The sequence below is a fragment of the Sciurus vulgaris genome (assembly GCF_902686455.1).
Source record: "Sciurus vulgaris genome assembly, chromosome: 8".
Lineage (NCBI taxonomy): Eukaryota > Metazoa > Chordata > Mammalia > Rodentia > Sciuridae > Sciurus > Sciurus vulgaris.
In genome coordinates, this window is record NC_136468.1 from 96,302,107 (window position 1) to 96,323,167 (window position 21,061).

General features: G+C 33.0%; 1 protein-coding gene across 2 annotated transcripts in view; it reads left to right on the plus strand.

The window, feature by feature from the left end:
• Window positions 1-21,061, plus strand: part of SEPTIN7 (septin 7) — a gene marked incomplete at its 5' end in the record, with an annotated part of 92,799 nt that overhangs the window by 47,087 nt on the left and 24,651 nt on the right. For both annotated transcript variants that reach the window (XM_079151505.1, XM_079151506.1), the window contains 3 exons: window positions 6,210-6,316; window positions 17,160-17,260; window positions 18,330-18,464. In XM_079151505.1, the coding sequence (XP_079007631.1) occupies window positions 6,210-6,316; window positions 17,160-17,260; window positions 18,330-18,464 (343 nt within the window). The remainder of the gene's footprint in view (window positions 1-6,209; window positions 6,317-17,159; window positions 17,261-18,329; window positions 18,465-21,061) is intronic.

The window sequence follows — 21,061 nt, forward strand, 5'->3', positions numbered from 1 at the left end:
AAAATTTTGAAACAGGGTCTCACTAAATTGCTTAGGACCTCTCTAAGTTGCTGAGGCTTATCTTGAACTTGCAATCCTCTCGCCTCAGCCTCCTGAGCGGCTGGGATTACAGGTGTGTGCCACCACATCCAGCTCTTTTGGGTAAATTATTACAAAGGGTTTGAGGTCTATGTCTAGGTTCATTTTGTAGTGTATGTATACACAGTTGTTCTAGCACCATGTGTTGTAAATATTATTTTTACTCCATTTTATTTTCTTTGCTCCTTTGTGACAGATCAATTGACTATTTATGTGAGTATATTTCTCTTCATTCTGTTCCACTGCTCCATGGTATGTTCATTTCATTTGTTTACAGGCATGTGTGTGTGTGTGTGTGTGTGTGTGTGTGTATAATAATGTACATATGTGTGTATGTATATATATCACTATATGCACAAACATGCATAATTGAAGTCACTCTTATTTTGAATGAAATATTCTCTTAGATTAGAATAAGAAAAATGAATGTTTTTATTTTATTATACTTACTCCTTCAGTACTTTTCCTTTATGTAGATCCAAATTTTTGACCTATATTTTCTTCTAAAGAATTTTTGACATTTCTTGTAAGTATTTATTTGCAACAAATTTCTTCAGTTTTTGTCTTGAGAAAGTCTATTTCTCCTTCACTTTCTTTCCTTTTTTGAATCTAGGGGCACTCTACCAATGGACTACATCCCCAGCCTTTTTTTTTTTATTTATTTTGAGACAGGGTCTCACTAAGTTGCCCAGGTTGGGCTTAAACTTGTGATCCTTAATGCCTCAGAGTCATGCACCACCCACCTGGCTTCACTTTTGAAGGATAATTTCATAATGTACAGAATTCTAGGTTAGTTAGTGCTTTGTCTTTCTTCTTCTTTCTCCCTTTCCTTCTCCCTCTCTCTCTCAACACCTTAATTTTTTTACTCCATTCTCTTACATGGTTTCTGAGAAGTCAGATGTAATTCTTTTTTTGTGTGTGTTATTCTTTAGATAAGTAGTAGTTCCCCCTACACCTGTATTTTTAGTTTTTAAAATTTTTTTTTTTTTTTTAATGATATGCCTTGTTTTAGTCCTTTTGTCATTTATTCTGCTTGGTGTCCCTGAGCTTTCTGGATCTGTGGTTTGGTGTCTGACATATCACTGAGAATATCTCCAAAATATTATTTCAAATATTTTGTTCCCCTCTTCTCTTTTTTATATTCTCACTATTCATATTTGTACCTTTTTTAGTTATGTCAGTCTTTGAATAATTTTTTTCATATATAAGTAGCTCTTTTGCCCATTTAAAAAATCTCTTTAGTTTTCAGTTTTAGAGGTTTCTGTGGAGATGTCCTCAAATTCAAAGATTTATTTTCTCATCTCTGTCTAGTTTACTAGACATTCTTCATTTCTGTTGAAATGTTTTTGATTGCTGGCATTTCTTTGTGGCCTTTCTTAGAATTTCCATCTCTGCTATATTACCCATCTGAATATGTAATAAAACAATGTATTATGAAACATAATCAAATTTGATATGGAAGAGGTAAGAAATAGTAAGTTGGTAAAATCTAAAGTTAATTGTTACCCTTAAAAATGCAGTTTTTCCACATACAAACTCATACTCGTTTTTAAAAAAACTTCCATAAAACTGTTGATAAAGTTTCCTGAAATAGCTCTTTGATTTTTGAACAAGATAGCTTGTCTCTTGTTTGTATGTCCAACCTTAGAGGATGCCACATGTGAATTGATTTGGAAGCTTTGGTCCATAATTTCAGTATAAGTAATCCAAGCACTGATAGACATTAATTTAGATATTTGTGTCATCTTCAGTTTCTTTCTTGTTTCACAGTTTTATTGTAGAAGTCTTTATCTCTGGGTAAATTTATTCCTAAGTTTTATTCTTTTGTTAGCTATTATTAAAGGTACCCCCCTCCCCCACTTGATTTCTCTTTTGGGTGGTTCATTGTTAGTACTTAGAAATACTTCATCTTTTTAGGTAAAGGCTTCGGGTTTTCTAAATATAAAATCATGTCATCCACAAACAGGCAATAGAAATGATGAGAGTGTGCATCATGTCTTAAGTTCTTAGAGGATGTTTTAAACATCTTGCAGTTGAGTGTGATATTAGCTTTGGGATTGTCATCCTTTCTCTTTAATTTCTTGGAAGAGTTTGGGGAGAATTGATTTTTAATTCTTTAAATTCGGATAGACTTCACCAGTGAAGCCATTTGGTCCAGGACTTTTCTTTGTTGGAATGTTTTTGGTTACTGCTTTAATCTTCCTCCTGTAATTATAAATTTTTTTTTTTTTTTTTTTGGTGGGGGGATACCAGGGTTTGAACTCAGAGGGACTTTTACTACTGAGCCACATTCACAACCTATTTTTTTTATTTCTTATTCTGAGACAGGGTCTTGCTAAGTTGTCAGGACCTCACTAAGTTGCTGAGTCTGACTGAATTTGTGGTCCTTCCTCAGCCTCCTCAACTGCTGAGATTACAGGTGTGCACCGCTGCGCCTGGCTAATTATAGATCTTTTCTTTTTCATGAGTCAGGCTTCATGGGTTATATATTGCTGGGAATTTGTCATTTAGGTTCCCAGTTTGTTGGCATACAGTTGTTCACAGTACTCTATATTAACCTTCCTATTAATGCAAAATTAGGAGAAGTAGCCCTACTTTAATTTTTAATTTTGGTAATTTGAATCTTTTTCTATTCTTTATCTAGTTGATACTTTTGGATAACTTCTAATTTTTATTAATTTTTTTCTATTGGTTTTTTTCATCTGTCTGCACTAATCTTTTTTTTTTTTAATTTCCCTCTTTTTGATGTTTTTGGGTTTTATTTTCTGTTCTTTTTCTAGTTCCTTGTGGTGTAAAGATAGATTCTTGAATAAGATTGTTTATTTTAATATAATCATTTACCACTATAAATCTTCTGTCTTAACATTGTGGTTTCTTCACCCTGTAAGTTTGGGGATGTGTGTGTTTTCATTTTCATTTGTCTCAGTATGTGTTCTAATTTCTCTTATGATTTCTTCTTTGACCCATTTATTATTTAAGAATGTGTTGGTTAATTTTCAGATATGTATACATTTTCTGGTTATCATTCTGTTGTTGATTTTTAGTTTCATTTCGTTATGAAATAAAGTAAATTTGATTTTAGTCTTTGGTTTTTGGTTTTAGGTACTGGGGACTGAGCCCAGAGACACTTTACCACTGAGCTGCATCCCTGGCCCTTTTTTTCATTTTTAAATTTTGAGATAGGGTCTTGCAGAGATACTGAGGTTGGCTTTGAACTTGCAACCCTTCTGCCTGAGCCTCCCACGTCACAGGTTTACAGGCATATGCCACTGCTCCCTGCTCTTTTTGGATTTATTAAGACTTGGTTTAATCATTCCTGAAAAACGTTCTTTGTGCACTTGAGAAAATTGTGTATTCTGTTGTTGGATTCAGTATTTTATCTATGTCTGTTATACCCAATTGACTTGTGATATTTAAGTCCTTTGTTTTCCTAATTGTCTTCTGTCTAGTGGTTCTGTTCATTATTGAAATCAGAGTATAGAAGTCTCTATTATTATAAAACTCTGTCTGTGTTCAGTTCCATCAGGGTTGGCATCACATATTTTGAAGTTGGTGTTTGGTGTATGTAGATTTAGAATTTTGTCTTCTTGTGAATTGATACTTTTATTTATCAACATACATAAAGTCCTTTGACTATCACAACAGTTTTTGAGTTGTCTATTTTGTCTGATGGTAGCCTTGTCTTTAACTCTTTTGGTTACTGTTTGCTTGGAATATCTTTTTCACCCTCTACTTTCAACCCATTTGTGTCCTTAGATCTGAAGTGAGTCTGATAGATAGTATGTACTTGGATATCTTGTAGCAGTTTTGTCCCTCATTTCCTCCATTACTGTGCTGGGCAATCCTTTCCTGATTGACTGGGCATGACTGGGCATGCTCTGAGGCTAAGGATCAGCTCAAGGTGAAAACTAAAGTTCTTAGGACTTTTCTGAACATGAATTTTGCCTGAACCTGTGTGTGTCTTTTTAAATGGATCCTGTATACATGCCTGCTTTTGAATGTCATAATTTCCGAAAGACTCACCGTTTCTTCTGTGTCTCTAGATGGTCTGTTGTAGCTCTTTACCATAGGCTGTGATCCTAGGCGGCAGACTTGTGGTCTCCTTGCCATTTTCATAAATGGTGAATATCACTTCTTCCACCTGAGATCCAAATTAGGCAAGACAGGGACCAGTCCTTGCAGACCTAAAATAGATTAAAATGTTAAAACAAAGGTCAGCTCTCTTTCCTTCTCTTTGAAGGGAAGAAATTCGTAACTAGGCTTTTGTGACCCAGACAAACCCATGGAACGGATGGAACAAGAATGCAGAAAAATGCCAGGCTATCTTTACCTATAGTTTTTCTCAGTTTGGACATTGTTATTGTTTATAGGTCTTTCACTGTTTTCTACCACTCTTGTAAGGTCAGTTCAACTGACTTTTTTTTTTTTTAATGTTCCTCTGAGGGATAAGAACTTGGAGCTTCTTTATTTGCCATTTTGCTGTTACCCTTGAATGTTTTCTAATTTTACAAAAATAATATTATTGAAGGAAATTTAGAACACTTGAAATGTAGAAAGCTTAAAATAAACAACCTCCTCTTCCCCTGCACACTTCTACCACACCAGAGTAGCCACTCTTTACATTTTAATATATTGCCTTTAAGGCTTTTTTCTTCATCTATACTTTCCCTTTCTTCTGCTTTCTCAGTATTAATTTTTTAATACAGTGCTTTTATTATAACTTTCCAAAATATTTTTATAAGTACTAAAAATTGTTCGCATTTCTAAATATTTTAGATATTTTTTATTTTTGATTATCATCAAAAACTTAGATTTTATTTTAGTCTTCTTTATTCAAGTCAAGAAAGAAGCAAAAATGGATAACCTATGAGTTTTCCTGTGACTTAGACATTTTTACATTTAGGAAAAAGTAGCATCTCCCTCAGTCATAGGAGAGCAGGCCCAGACCACCTAAAAAGTGTGTGTGTGTGTGTGTGAGAGAGAAAGAGAGACAGGGAATTGAGCCCAGAGGTCCTCTACTACTCAGCCACACCCCCAAACTATTTTTTTAGTTTTAGAAGAAGGTTGTACTAAGTTCCAAAACTGGTCTCAAACTTGTGATCCTTCTGCCACGGAATTACAGGTGTGTACCACTGCACTCAGCAGGATCTTACCTTTTTTGAGAGCTAATATAAAAAGAACTCAGCCTATACATATAAATATTGTTTAGCCCCAAATTATTATAAAAGAATTACTAACAAGAAACACTTTAACCCTGTATTACATTATCATATTATGATTTACAGGTTTTTTTTCAGATTACATGATGTATGCTTCGTAGTTATTATATTTTGGGTAAAGATGGATTTTGTGCTTGGTGCTGTTTATTAGACTAGACATGGAAGGTCAAATAAAAGTATGTGGTCAAATTAGAAATCATGCCTTCTTTTCTACTGCTTCTGTTTCCTACCGCAGACAAAAGTGCTGTAAAGAGTAATTACCTAAGTTTTTTGGATTCTGGCTCATGGAGGAGAGATATTCTTATACTTAAGCTGATTAGTATATGGGTAGATAAATTAGAAAATATTTTTTGTCATTTTAAGTTTTATACTGAGGAGCATTGTGATTAATTTTTCTTTGTATCAGCAATTTTCTACTTTCAGAGCTACATTATTTCTTTGGGTATTCATTATTTTCTATAATAAAGATTTATACTTTCTATTTTATTTCACTGAAACAGCAATATATAATCCAACTAGGATTTTTTTAATAATGGTCGATTTTGGTCCCTAGGAGTACATTACTGCTTAAATTTCTGTCATAGTATTTTGATACATTACTTTTTAATACAAATTATTTTAGTTCTATTGGTACATTATAATTATACATAATAGTGGGATTTGCTATGCCATATATGTACAATACAGTAAAAGACAAATGGTAAAATTATAAAAGTTATAAAAGAAAATAGTAATCTCATTTGATCAATAACAAACTGAGGACGAAAAACTTATTCTAATAGGTAGTCTTTGTAATATATTTTCTAATGTTGTTTTTTTCCATCAAGAACTACTTGCATGAAACAAGTTTGATTGTAATATTCACTGAATAAAGTGGTTGAGTTTGACAAACTTCTCCCCTGTTTCTTTTAGGTGAATCTGGACTGGGAAAATCAACATTAATCAACTCATTATTCCTCACAGATTTGTATTCTCCAGAGTATCCAGGTCCTTCCCATAGAATAAAAAAGACTGTTCAGGTATTTATGTTGTTATTATTAATTAATGATAAGCTGGAATATTGTTAACATAAGAGAGAACTCATGCTATACCTTTTATTTGCTGAGAGGTAGGATGCAAATTTCACCTTAGTGTAAAGGGATAAACATGACTCTCATAAAATTAAAAACAAAATCTCTATAAAGTACAGCTAATCAAAGGAATTGTCTTGATTGGGACCTTCCAGAATTGTCCTGAGGACTCGTAGAGATGACACCATGACTCTCAGTAAATGATAACCTTAGAATTGTTCTATCTACTATGGAAGCCCCTTATCACATGGGACTAGGTTTAAATCAATTAAAATTAAATAAAATTTAAAATGTAGTTTCTCAATTGCAACAGACACATTTGAAGTGCTCAATAGCTACAAACACATGGCTGCCATTTGGGGCAGCACATATATAGAGTATTTCCACCATTGCAGGAAGTTCTGTTGGACAGTGTAAAGAAAACATGATTTAATGAAAAGTATTTAAATAACAGTACTGTACTGAATTTAAAGGACCATATTATAATAATTCCATATGATTTAAAGAAAAGTATTTAAATATCAATTCTATACTGAATTTAAGGGACTATATGATAATAATTCCATATGATAGTTGAATGGCAGTAGCAATTATGTAAGATTCCCAAGCTATGTGTGGTTTAATTTAGTGATTGTCAGTATTATATGTGTCCAGATCACCTAGTTAAATTAGTTCCTATTCTAGAAGGTCTTAAGTAGACTTGAGTTTCTGCATTTCTAACAGGATTTCAGGTGATGCTGGTAGTGCTGGGTGGTGGATCATACTTGATATTATTTAGCAAAGCAGTGGAGTCTAGGATCTAGATTTCTGTTTTTCAGCACAGTAGCCTCTTGACCTTTTGAAATGAGAGGAGTTCAAATTGAAATGTTCTGCAAGTATAAAAATACTCCCTGGTTTTGAACACTTGTAAAATACCTCATTGATAATTTTTGTTTTGATTATTTGGTTCATTGATAATATTTTGGAAACATTGGGTTCAACACATTTATTTCATTTGTTTCTTATTTTAACGTAGCCACTAAAAATTTAAAATTATTTGGCTCATGTTGTATTTTTATTTGGTAACACTGCTTTAACCTGTTAAAAAAATTGTTGGTGGACTGATACAGAACATGATCAGGAGAGGAAGGAAGTGAACAGTTTCTGAAGCAGACTTTTGAGGCTGTAAGACTTAGAACTGGGTTTGGAAAAGTTGTAGTAATTATTTCCTTGTCCAAATGGAAAGATAGTCTTCATAATGTGGAAAGAAACTCACATATATCAAACTATGATGCAGTTTAGTAATTAGAGCCCAAGGAAGTAATTTTCCTTTATTAAGTTTTCTCTATGTCTCAGGGTTTTTTTGTTTTTGTTTTTGTTTTTCTTTTGGTAACCTTTATAGCCTTTATAGTGCTTGATTTGAAATTACCTGCAATAATATTCTCTAAAAGTTTGATCCCACATGGCTTATTTTGTGATCAATATTGGAAATTTTAATCCTAAGCAAGAAAATGAACTTAACTTTCTTAATTTTGGTATTTAAATTCAAGATCAGCAAACTTTGAGTTCTTGTTATTGTTCTAACCTCTGCATAGTACCAGACATACCTTAATAGTAAAACTTAACATTTAGTTATTATTATTTTCCAGAAGCTATTCAAAGCACTTTAGATGCATTAATTTATTTGATTGTTAATAAAATTTTTTTGTAGTAGGTAATAGTGTTATCCTCAGCTTACAAATGAAGAAATTGAGGTACAAAGTGGGTGATATGCCTGAGATCATGTAGTTAGTGAGTGGCAGAGATACAATTCAAATCCAAATAGTCAGGTGCAGTCTATATTCTGTCAAACTGTATGTAGTATGTATCTAAACCATAGATACTTAATGAATGTTAGCTGAATGAGTTAACCAGTTCTTAATAAGTAGAATAATTTTTCATTACTATTTCTCCCCCCTATGGGTAATGTATAATCTTATAATTGACCACTTATGTTGTTTTGGTTTATTTGGGATTTTCCTTTTAAATTTTGACATAGTGACATAGTTTTCCCAACAAGGCAGTTAAGACTTTGCTCAAAGGCAAAAGGATTTGATCAGTGAAGTAATCTCTTCATCATAGATACATTATTCATGTAGGTAATTAAAAGAACATAAAGCCAGGCATGGTGGTACACCTCTGTAATCCCAGCTGCTAGGGAGACTAAGGCGGGAGGATCACAAGTTCAAAGCAATCCTCAGCAACTCAACAAGATCCTGTCTCAAAATAAAAAATACAAAAAAAATGCTAGGGATGGAGCTCAGTGGTTCAGTGTCCCTTAATTCTTTTTGGTACTGGGAGTTCATTTCCCAGTACCAAAAAAACAAAACACAAAAACAAAACCATAGAAAATGCCAGTATAGCCACATGACTTACCTGTGTCTGATGGCACTTAGTGAAGGTTACTTAAAATAGATAGGACCTTTTTTTAAATCTCAATTGGTACACATGAGGTTAAGTGTTATTTTTAAGGTTTGAATTTGCAAGCTGGACTTAGGGGGAGGTATTGACTTCCCTTTAGGTACTAGATGTGAAAATTTTAGTAAGTTGCTGGGTAGATAATGGAAATTATTGAACTCATGAAAGCTTTGAACTTTACATGCTTTATATTCCTTTTTTAAAAATAAAAACAATAAAAGTATCTTTCAAAGCTCTGTTGATTAACCTATGCAGTAACCTTTGCTGGTATCTGAGCATGTATTATCTCAAGATAGCACATAGAAATCTAGTTTGATGTGTACAACAAAATATTTATTTAAATAATGAAAGATTGCTTGTAATATAATCATAAGTGTGCTTATTCTATCATGGTCCACATATTGCTAGAAGTCTATTAAATGGGGTACATATGAAATTATCATCACTGATTCTCTACATTGTGTGATTATGAATATGTTTTTCCTTTTTATCTTACTCAGTTTTATAGTGGGCATTCTTTTTTAATTGGAAAATATTGCCTTTTAGGGATACAAATTTTAAGCATAGAGTTTTATGAATTTTCATATATGTATACATATGTCCACAGAATCATCGCTTAAATTAAGATACAATACATTTGTAGCATCCCAGAAGGTTTCCATGAGTTTCCCTTTCAGTATTGTACTCCCCAAGATAGATACTTTGTGGACTTCTGTCTCCATAGATTAATTTTGACTGTTTTGAACTCATATAGACTCTTTGGACTCTTGGAGCTGGTTTCTTTACCAAAGATTATGTCTGTATTATTTATTTATGTTGGTTATAGTTGTAAGTTTTTTTTTCATTATTCTATAAAAATTTTTTGTAGGAATACATCACAGCATATCTCTTCTTATTTATTTTTATTTTATTTTATTTTATTTTTTTGTGGTCCAGGAGATTAAACCCAGGTGCCTTCTACCACTGAGCTAAATCCCCAGGCCCTTTGTTTGCTTGTTTTTTTGTTTATTTAAATTTTTTGAGACTAGGTCTTACTAAAGTGCTCAGGCTGACCTGTAACTTGTAATCCTCCTGTTTTGGCCTCACAAGTTGCTGGGATTAGAGGTGTGTACATGCAGTGGCACATGACTTTTCTTCTGTTTTAGACAGGCATGTGAATTTTCAGGTTTTTACCAATGGGAACATTCTTGTTTATGTCTTTGGTGAACATATCACATGCATATGCATAACAATATAAAGGTGTTTCATTGTGTCAGTATGTTTCTTTCATTGTTAATGAGATTGAACCAGCGTATCTATTCATTAACTGCTTGGGTTTCATTGAATTACTCTGGTTGTTTTAATATTTGCTATCTTTTTCTTACTGATTTATAGGAATTTCTTATCTAAATAGTAATTGCTTACATTTTGGGCATTGTGTGTATCTTCTCCCAGCCTAACTACTGTTCTGAAGATGTGACATGCTTGAAAAATATATCTCTGAACTCAGTTTGCTTTCCTTTAAGAAGCTCTCCAAAAATGTCCTCTTCTATTGTGAATATATTTCTGACTTCCCTGTCTTGAGGACAAAGGAGTAATGGGGGTTGAACATATCCCTAGCAAAAGTTTTAAGGAAGAGTTTTGTTTACCACTGTCATATCTTCCTTATCAGAAATATGACCTATGATATCTGAGAATCAGAATGATCCTGACTAGTATCCTAGAGAAGTGTCCTTTCCAAAGTGAATCCTGGAGGTATTCCTTTCTATAATGGGAGCAAGTTGAAGACCAGCTATGCTCTTAAGCATGACATATACTAGACTGGAATCATTCAGGAGACCAAGGAAATAATTATTTTTTACAGTTGACTGTCTCTTTACCAGCCTAGTAGTTTAGCAGATAATCTGCCCTTGGAAGCCAATAAATTCTTTCAGCAGGGAAGCATGATCACTAGAAATATTAGACCAATAAAAACATACAATCTTGAGTTTCAGAAGGCAAATATTTTCAATTTTCCTGACCCAATGCTTTCTGGAACTTCCATCTCTCAAAAACAAAACAAAAAACAAGAAAAAAAAAAAAATCCTCTCCTGCAATGTGCCCAAACAGGGAATGAAATTTTCATGATCTCATATTCGCCTCTCTGAGGATTATCTATTTATAAGAGACTTGTATCTTAAGAGAAATTTGTTCACGTTCATAGTCTTGGAAGACAGTCAAGTATTACACTGAACAGAGAGCTAATTCTGAGACTCCTGTTTTATCAGTAGTTCTATTTGAACTATTAATTATGAAGCTCTCTGAGATTAATTCATAACCTCCCATCTTGAACCTAAGGCCCCTGAGATGTGCATTTCCAGATGTGAACTGACATCTCAAAACACCAGTGTGCATCACAGTCACCTGGAAGGCTTATCAAACGGATTTCTGATTCCTTCCCCAAAGTTTACTGTATAGTATGTTGAAGGCAACTTCCCCCAAATTTACATTTATTAATTTGCTACTGCTAGCCTAGGTACCACACTTTGAGAATCCTTGTTATGTAGTATTCCCGGCCTACTGCAAACTGGTTTTGTCCTATGTGGGAAAGGAGAAGAGGGAAGAGTTTTTTCTTACTTCTTTCAGAATATTTCAAATTGGATGAAAAAGTGCCATGTTCCTTATTTGGGTTTATATATTTTTTTCAGTAGTTGATTAAAATTAAGTGATAGAAAAAAATCGGTCAAGTGAGCATCACTTTGTATTCTAATCTCTTATCTAGATCCCTAGATTGACAAAATGTTTAAGAAAAACATCACATATATTGTATGTGTGATAAAAAATTTTATCTCACAACTTTGTTGTATTTGAAAATCATTTAGTGAGAGAATTGTCAACTGTCTTTTTTTGGGAAAAACTTTTGTTCAAGATTAAGTCCATTTTAATCTTCCCTTAATACATTCTACCAAGAGAATTAATGGGGCTAGGAATATAGCTCAGTGATAAAGTGCTTGCCTAGCATGTGCAAGGCCCTAGGTTCAATTTCCAGCACCACCAAAAAATTTAAAAAAAAAAATTGTTTTGTGAAACTACAGTGTTAAGGTTATTTATTGAGTTCTTAGTTGGCAACTTTATGTTGGTCCACTTTAAAACCTTTTCTTGGTCTATGAAGTCCTGTAATCATTACTTTAGATTAAGTTGGTACAAAATTTGTGGAGGTGAGAAAAGGTGAAAGCAGTGTATCCTAGTCGTAGAAAAACATGCTTTATAGTTGCCTTGAAAAAATTTACAGACCCCAGTCAGGAAACTCTCCTGTAGTTATAAGCCCAGTTTTAATTTTTTGAATCAGTCAAGACATTTGAATGCTTTCATCTCAGCCTTTATGGATACATTAATGATGGACACAGTTCCTAAAGTTCTCAATTAAAAAACAGATAATCAATTATGATTTAGTGGGAATGGATGCTACTGTCATGTACTAAAGAGATGACCTTGGCAAGGTGGATATTAGTGAAGTGGGAAAGGAATGGAGAAAATGAGGCAGTGGGTTAAAAAGTGAATGGTAAGTGAAGTAGTGAAGATAAGTTGAAAAGGATAAAAGGAAATAACTGGAAGTACGTGCAAAGGTCTGAGAGAGTGGTTTGGTTATTTCCAAAAGACCCAAGAATAGTTATGTTCAGTTTCTGAGAGATGAGACGTTGAATATGTATGGGAAATAGTGTAAACAGTCGTCAAGATGATTCCAAAATGGGAACTTATCAGATCCCCAGCAGATTGAGAAATTAGCTTTATGAAAAATCAAATCTCTCACTGAACTGTAGGGAGGGTTCAGTGCTGATTCAAACAGATTCGGAATTCTCTATCTTTAAAGGGGAATGAGGTATTTTGACCAGCATAGTTGGCAGACATGGTAGAGGACTTTGGGAAGGCCATATTGGAAAATGAGAAACATGAGACTAAGAAACATATAAAAGGACTTGAGGTTGACAGTCATGAATTTTATGGTACAGGAACAGAAGGGTGAGTAGATAAACTAATCCAGACAGGGATCTGAACTGGAAGGGAAAGAAAGGTTCTGGAAAGAGGGGGTTGCTAATAGAAAATACAAGTGACATGGGATTTGAGGTCTCAGAGTAAGGAGACAGAAATAGTGGGTAGTGGTTGAGAGTAGAAGGCAGAATTAGAATCTTTGGATCAACTTTCTTTTGTATAAACTAAAATAGTTGTAGGTCTTGATGAGAAAGAAGCAGTAGGCATAACTTTTATACTGTAGTCATTTCTACTTTTTTATGGTATTTAAAGAAGCATTTAAGATGATATTTGTCTTTTGAGCTATTAAATAATCATTCCTGTATTTGATCTCAGTGAAATACATTGGACTGTTCAAGTCTTTTCTGAGCTTTGGTCGTAATGCCATTTACTGAGCAAGCAAGAAGTGAGCTCTTGGCAAAATTTTAAACTTCTCACCAAGATTGTATGCATTTAATTAAATAACAATTTTAATTTATTCTAATAATGGTTTATAAACATTAGATTAGAAAGTTTTAGTGTACTTAGCAATCTTTTGGTTATGAAATGGTATAATAAACGTTGAAAGTATGTTTTCCTCTCTTTGATTAAGAACTAAACGGTATTAGAAAAAGGGGAGAACCTTAGATTTCTGGAACCTAGGAAGCCAGAAGAAACCTCAGAAAACTTAATATATAATGGATTTACTCTTTAGGGAGAAACCATTGAAAATGTCCTTGCTTCATTCCTTTGGTATTAAATTATGCGTTTAATCTTACAATTCTGAGTGATGCCATAAAATATGCTGATGCGACTGACCTGCTTAAAGAAAGTGCATGGGAAAGTGGCCATTTGGAATAGATTTGTTAAGAAAAGTTTGAAATTCCTGGACTTGAACTAATTTGTTTTCCATGGATCCCATGAGGATACTTGAAAAACCAGATGATAGGATACAGTTGGTTCCTGTGAATGGCCCTTGTTTACAGTTAAGTTTTTTGGACTTCTTCCATATGTTGCTGACTTTGTATTTGACCATGTATGGATACACAGAACTTGATAGGCCAAAGAAGAAAAAAACCTTTATAAACACACTCTTTAAAGAACATACAATATTCATTTTTCTTATCAAGTCAGTAAATAATTAGGTTGAACTGATTTCTTTCTTTCCTCTTTTTTTTTTTTTTTTTTTTTTTTGTTGTTGTGGCGGGGGTGGTCGGGGTGGGCTGTGTTGGAGATGAACCCCAGGATCTCATGCATGCTAAGCAAGTGCTCTACCACTGATCTACATCCCTAGTCCCTGTTTTGTTTTGTTTGTTTTTGTTTGAAAGTAAGAAACATCTTAAAATTAGCCTGGTATAGTGGCACACATCTGTAAAGCCAGCCTCAGCAACTTAGCAAGACCCTGTCTCAAAATAAAAAGGGCTGGGGATGTATCTCAATGATAAAGCACCCCTGAGTTAAATCTCCAGTACCACCAAAAAAGAAAAAAATAAAACTTAAGCTGTTGTATTAGGTGTGTAATAAGCATATAGCATTTGGACTTTGTTTATTAATAAGGAAAACAAATGATTTCAAGTAAAACTGAGAGAATATTCATGTAGAATAAATATGTTCTACATCAAGTAAAAAGACAGTCTGATTATTAAAAATGTTTTTATGAAGGATCTGGGAATTAATTCAAAATATTTTGAAATGTTAGATTTGACCAGGTTATCCTTTGACTGGAGGACCACTAGATAAATAAAATGTGAATTTCTAAGCCAGGAGAGAGAGAAAATCATTTAAAAATTTGTTTTAATACTGATGAATATTATAACATATATTGATGTTTGCTTTTTAAACCTGCAAATAAATTAATACTTATTAATATTTAATATTCAGATTGCCAGTTTTCTAGATTAATATGCTTATATTTGGGATGCTCAAAATTTTTACTTGATAGCTTATGCCAAAATCAAGGTAGTCTGAAGATAGTTGATCTGAAGGATAAGACCTTGACTTCTTAATTGTATGAAAGATAGGAAGCTCCTCGATAGACATGCATGTCTAAATCTTAGGGAGTGTTTTTTTTCTTTTTCTTTTCAAGATTTAACAATTTATTTTCTTAATAATAAACTTCTTTTATAGAAAAGCTCTTGATTGCTATAAATTTGCATTGTCCACTTTGGTACTAGCCACATAGGAATTTTGAATTAATTAAAATAATATGCAAATATACATGTGGCTCTTCAGTTGCATTAGTCACCATTTCACGGACTGAGTAGCTACAGGACCAAGTGGTTACACTATTGGGCAGAGCTGATACAGAACAATTCCACCATCTCAGTACTATTGGGTATAGTTGCTGCAGTGTTCTTGCTCAGCAGTCTTAATCTCAGCTTCTCAGTCTCTTTATATGCAAGAGCAAGTATCTAAAAAATGCAAAAGGGAAATAGAATAATTGTTTCCGTACTCTAATGGTATATCAAACTTTTTCTACCCAGAAATTAATCACTTTTCCTTTCCAAACCTTGTTAGTCAACATAATGAAGTTGCTTTTCTCCTGGTTATGATCACATTTTCTCCTTTAGTTGGGTGGCCTTCATTTATGCCATTTGATTGCATTTAACACTCAAGAATTAAGTATAGGTGATGACCATGATTGTGAGCACTGTAGTCTCTGACCTAACTGGAAAGTCAGCCTGTGATTCACTGTGGAAAACTGACTAAATGGTTAGCATTTTACTTCGGTGTAGAATGTTAACCTTTAAGTTCTTCGGGTGTTATACAGTTCATATGATTTAAGCTAACGGTTCCTTTGAGATTGCTGTTTAGGTAAAATATCATTTTATCTTTGGGGCTTAAAAACTTGTTAATCTGATTGCATACCACTCCAAACTCCCCATATTCTGCAGGTTGAACCTCCTTTTGGATGTGTCTGGGGGTCTTTAGCAAATGGACATTCCACTAGTGATAGTTCCCTTTAGGGCATGAAGCTATTCAGAACTTGAGTCTGGAAAGTTCTCATGGCTTTAACAGATCAAACTATTAAGAATGCAAGCTTCAGATCCAGCTTTCTCCATGTTTGCCTTAGTTCAAATAACTTAGTTTTTAGAGAATAGCTTTAAGTGGCTTAGACACTGATAAAAGCTATTTTGTTCACACTCATCTCTATTTTGTTTTATGCTTAGCCCTATTTAAATCTAGAATTTAATGGAGTCTAGTAAAACAATGTGTGGGTCATGTGAATATGAAAAAAATAGTATGAGGAAAAGAGGAAAATAAACTATTACTGTGTAACTTTGTTATATTCCTAACATTTCAAAATTTATTAGTTGCTTACAAATTGGTATGACTGTGTAGTTTATAAATGTCTATGCACTATATTAATTAAAAGACCATAGGATGTGTTGGCAGGTTGGCTAATATTATTGGCATTTTTAACCACAGTTGCTATTTGTGGAAGAAATTATTTGTTACGTTAATAAAAAAAAAAAAAAGTTGGTTTAAAAAAAAAAAAGAATTAAGTATAATTATTGTCTCTTAAGTTAGCCTGTCAGCATGCCTGAAGCTTCGGGCCCTAATGAACATTTGTTATTTAGTGGAATTATTCCCTTTTTCTGCTTGAATCAAGTGTCTGTTTTATCTCAGGCTCCAAAAAATGGATAGTTTGCATTTAGCAGTAAAATATGCTCAGGATGAATGATGTATACCTTCTAGTACAGAGTTGGGAATTACAGAAAACAAATTGTGCCAAGAATCATTGTTGTGTAAGTTTAAAACCCTCAATCAAAATTAGAAAGGTAGCTGAAGATTTTAATTAGTAGAGTTTCAGTCTTATCAGAATACATTTTCATTATCTGGACCTCTGTTGATTGTGTTGTCCAGAATATGGAGTATATAAGTAGGCTGAAAAAAATTTGGGGAGTGGCAATAAGTTTGCTTGAGTAATTAGTTTGGACCAAACTAAATGGAGAATAGTCCAGGAAGACATTTATTATAAATGGTAGATTAGAGGTGCTTGTCTGGTTAGTCACATCTGAACTTGATAAATTACCAAATTATTCAAATTATTTGTATTGTTTTTGCATTGGGTCATATAGTATTATACGACTTTACTGGGTTTTACTATTTCATTAGTTCCTCTTTCCTTTTTTATACCAAGTATGAGCCATAAACCCAGTATGAGTTACCAAGAGAATGGTATACTATTTACATACCTGCTTTTCTTTCAAGTAATGAGGACTCCAATGGCTGCAGTGATTGATTCTAAAGAAAATGTGGAACTGGGTAGATTTAATTTGTACATAATTTCCAAATTGGTTTGGAAAAATGTGCCCTATTTATAGCCCTTCTAAGAAATCACTGGTATAATGCACGATACTAACATCTGCACCAACGACCCTTACAGGTGGAACAATCCAAAGTTTTAATCAAAGAAGGTGGTGTTCAGTTGCTGCTCACAATAGTTGATACCCCAGGATTTGGAGATGCAGTGGATAATAGTAATTGGTAAGATGTGTTTGTCCTCAGTGCTTTCTAGGGCTTTTGAGAGACCAGTGTGGTTAGATTTCTTTTACTTATCATTTTAAAACTTATGTTAGCAAGGAGCATTGAACTTTAAGTGATATGACTTGGATTTATATGCCAGTGTTGCCACAAATATTGACTACTTTGAACAAATTTTCTTTTCTATACAATGGAGTTTCTACCTGTCATATAATTATGTTAACACAAATCTTAAGCAGAACAAACAGGTAGATACAAGAATTCTCATTATAATAAATGCCAACTTTCCCTTTACTATAATTTATAATTGTTTATATGTTATTTTCTGTAACATCCTAATTTGCCTAATTTTTAGACCTTTAGTTTTTTCATGTTATAAATAAATTAACTCATGAAGTTCTAGTATAAGATAGTTAACTTAGTATTTTTTTGTTTTGTTTTGTTTTTAACCCTCAGATTGAACCCAGGGGCGTTTAACCACTGAGCCACATCCCCAGCCCTTTTGTAAAATTTTATTTAGAGTTAGGATCTCACTAAGTTGCTCAGGGTCTTGCCAAGTTGCTAAGGCTGGCTTTGAACTTGTGATCCTCTTGCCTCAGCCTCCTGAGCCATAGGCATTACAGGCATGTGCCACTGAGCCTAGCTCTCTTAGTATTTTATAAACAAGATATTTTGTTTGTTTGTTTGAGTTCCACAGTGTTTTTGAGGTAATTTCTCTCAACTCTTAAAACATCCAAATAAGCTTATCCTGATGTTTTTATATTTGAAAATTAAAATTGTCTATAATTGTTTTCATATTGGAAAGTATCTTAGCATTTATGTAGTTATCAATTCAAATAATTTACTAATAATTAACTAGTTCTTCATACTTACTTTTCTTCATTTTAAAAGTTTTGAAATAATGAACGATATTTATTCAACATAATTTTTACCTGTTTCTGAATAGTAGAATAATGTGTTATCCTTCTACTGGTAGATTGGTTTTTACCTAATTAAAAATATTGAATATTATCACTTTTGTATTCATTTATGGAATTGCAACTTGATTGTTTTGTTTATCTGCATTCTACAGCTGGCAGCCTGTTATTGACTACATTGATAGTAAATTTGAGGATTACCTAAATGCAGAATCTCGAGTGAACAGACGTCAGATGCCTGATAACAGAGTGCAGTGTTGTTTATACTTCGTTGCTCCTTCAGGACATGGGTCAGTACCTTGATTCTTTTGATGCATTTGTTGCTGTTGTTCACTGTTTCTCACCTTTATGTTCATATTTTAGAATCCTACTCTAGAGATAAGGATTCTGAACATGTAACTATACCAATAATAAAGCACCAGATTCCTTATAGAAATGCCTTCAACAAACTTTTTTAAGTCCTAAGTAAACTAACAATCATTTTACCCCTTAGTTCCTCATGTGTAAGAATTTTACCTGTTTCCATGGACAGTGGCAGGGTTTTCCCCATGGTTTGAGGTCTGAACATGACCGATTCCATGTTTATTTTGACTATACTTTGTCACTAACTGAACTACCAAATAGGCAGGGGTAACAGTAACAATTGGGTTTTGACATATTCTAAGAAACTCCAAAGATGTTATTTATTGTAGTTTGGTAATAAATCATAAAAATGTAATTAAAAAAAAAAAAAAGCTAAGTGCCACTGTTCTCTAGTGCCATTTCTTCAGTTAGTACATTTGGCTTTTGTTTCACCTTAGCTATCAAAGTTGCGTTATTTTGGTTTCATACCATTAATACTTACCTTTTATTTGTTAGGAGTTAAGACCACGTGTCTAGATGTACATCTAATTTGATTCTGCTTGTTAGTAGTTAGCCTGTCAACCCTTTGCCCCTTTTGCCCCTTGGTACCTTTCTGTCATTTTGAGTAAATATGTGTGTCATCATCAACTGGGCATGTTTTTAATTACTCTTCAATTTTTTCTTTGGGTCAGTAAGTCAGAATAATTCAGTCACCTAATGATAACTCCATCACCTCTCCACCAAAAAGAACTAGACTATTAAATAGTATGACATTTTCCTCTAATACTCAAATTATAGTAATGTAAAGCAGTTTCCTTTAAGCCACCTTTCTCTAATACTTTTGACTTCTCTCTCCATCTTTCCCTATTTAGTCTGATGCCCATTTTCTTTCTTGGTAGAACAGGGAACCTTAATTACATAGTTAACAGTTTTGCACTAACTGGTTAGAGAGGTGAAAATATTCCTTTTAATATTCTGCATTGTTCTCAGAAGTTTATATATTTGTATCATTTAAATGACTCATCTAGTTAAAAGGTTCAGAAAAAGTAATCCTAAAAAATGGTATTTTATATAAAGCCTTTTATGAGTACTTGGATATCTATTTCTTGAATATAATTTTTTTTAAATCATCCTAGTTTAACTTGTTAGGACTTATTTCTGGAAGTCAGCTGAATGAAATTTTAATCTTCTGTTAAGTCAGTAGAAATTAGTCAGCTCATAACCAGATTGATTATTTTAGATCTTTTGGACTCTCTCCAAGTGTTAGTATTTCTCATGAAATTGCATTCTTCCCATTCCCCCTGGGGAAATGTATTTCTTAAAGTTGCATGGGAAATATGAAGGTTTTTCTCCCTCCCTCCCCCCTTTTTTTTAAGAAAAAAAAATTATAATTGAAATGATGTGTCGAGGCTTTGAGTGATTATTTGTTTGTCACAGGAATGGGAGTTCAAAAATTTTATTTCCTATATGCAAAAATATGCTTTTGAACAGTTTCTCAGCTTAACTATTTTTAGAAATGGAACAAAGTTTTACCCATTATGTGATACTGTAATTAAGTAAAAGAATATGACATTGATTTTATGTAGAGTTCCAAATACCCTGCTCACTCAAGACTGAAAATCCATGCATTTTAGTAAATGAATCAAGACTCTTCTATCTTGTTTGGGTAGTTCCTTGATTTCCTTTTTAGAAGAACTCCTTTTTGAAAAAGTAGTAAATTGGTCCAGTAATATATTTATTCGCTGTTAGATAGCTGCTATTAAAATTATAAACCAACTCAGAACTTGAATTTTAAAATGGTGTTTCATTCTTTTAATACTTCACCATTTTGTAAAAAAAATTGTATATATACATATAATTCAGTGCGCTTTATACAGGGTTTTTTCTCCCTTAGAAACATACACATACTTTATAGTGTATGTGCGTAGTATTTGTCATTTGTTCCATAATCATTGTTTTTGCTCTATGTATGCTTTGAGATTAAATAATTTTTTCTCTCTAATGGGGGTTTATCTTTTAAAAATTTCACAGAGGACTTTCTGTTGGTTACAAACAAGGTTTGAAAGCTAAATTTGTTGTTGAACAGATAAACCTGTACAAAATTAAAGGGACAGAGGAAAAATTTTGACCAGTATGTGTATAGTCAACATGTGAACTAAATGTTTTCTGCTGTTGTCATTTTGTAAGCTTGTGAAATTTGTATACTAATTTAAAAAGTCAGAAGAGTTTTATTGAGACTTTTATGAGGTTTTGTCTTTTACCCTAAAGTAAAAACTGATTTAAATGTTCCTTGGCCCTTGTTTTATACTTAGAAAATTGACTTCCCTGATTCCCTGTCATGATTATTTTTGAAGTACCTTTCTCTTTAAAAGTTGGGGTATTATAATAAGTACTCAATTTGTCCTGTTTGGTTTTAAATATAAAATCTAGTTAACTTGTATTTTGACTTTAATTTTTTTCTGAAATGTTCTTAAGAGTAATTAAAAAATTAACTGAATTCTGCTTTTAACACTGGTTTTTATAAGCCTATCATATGATAGCTTAA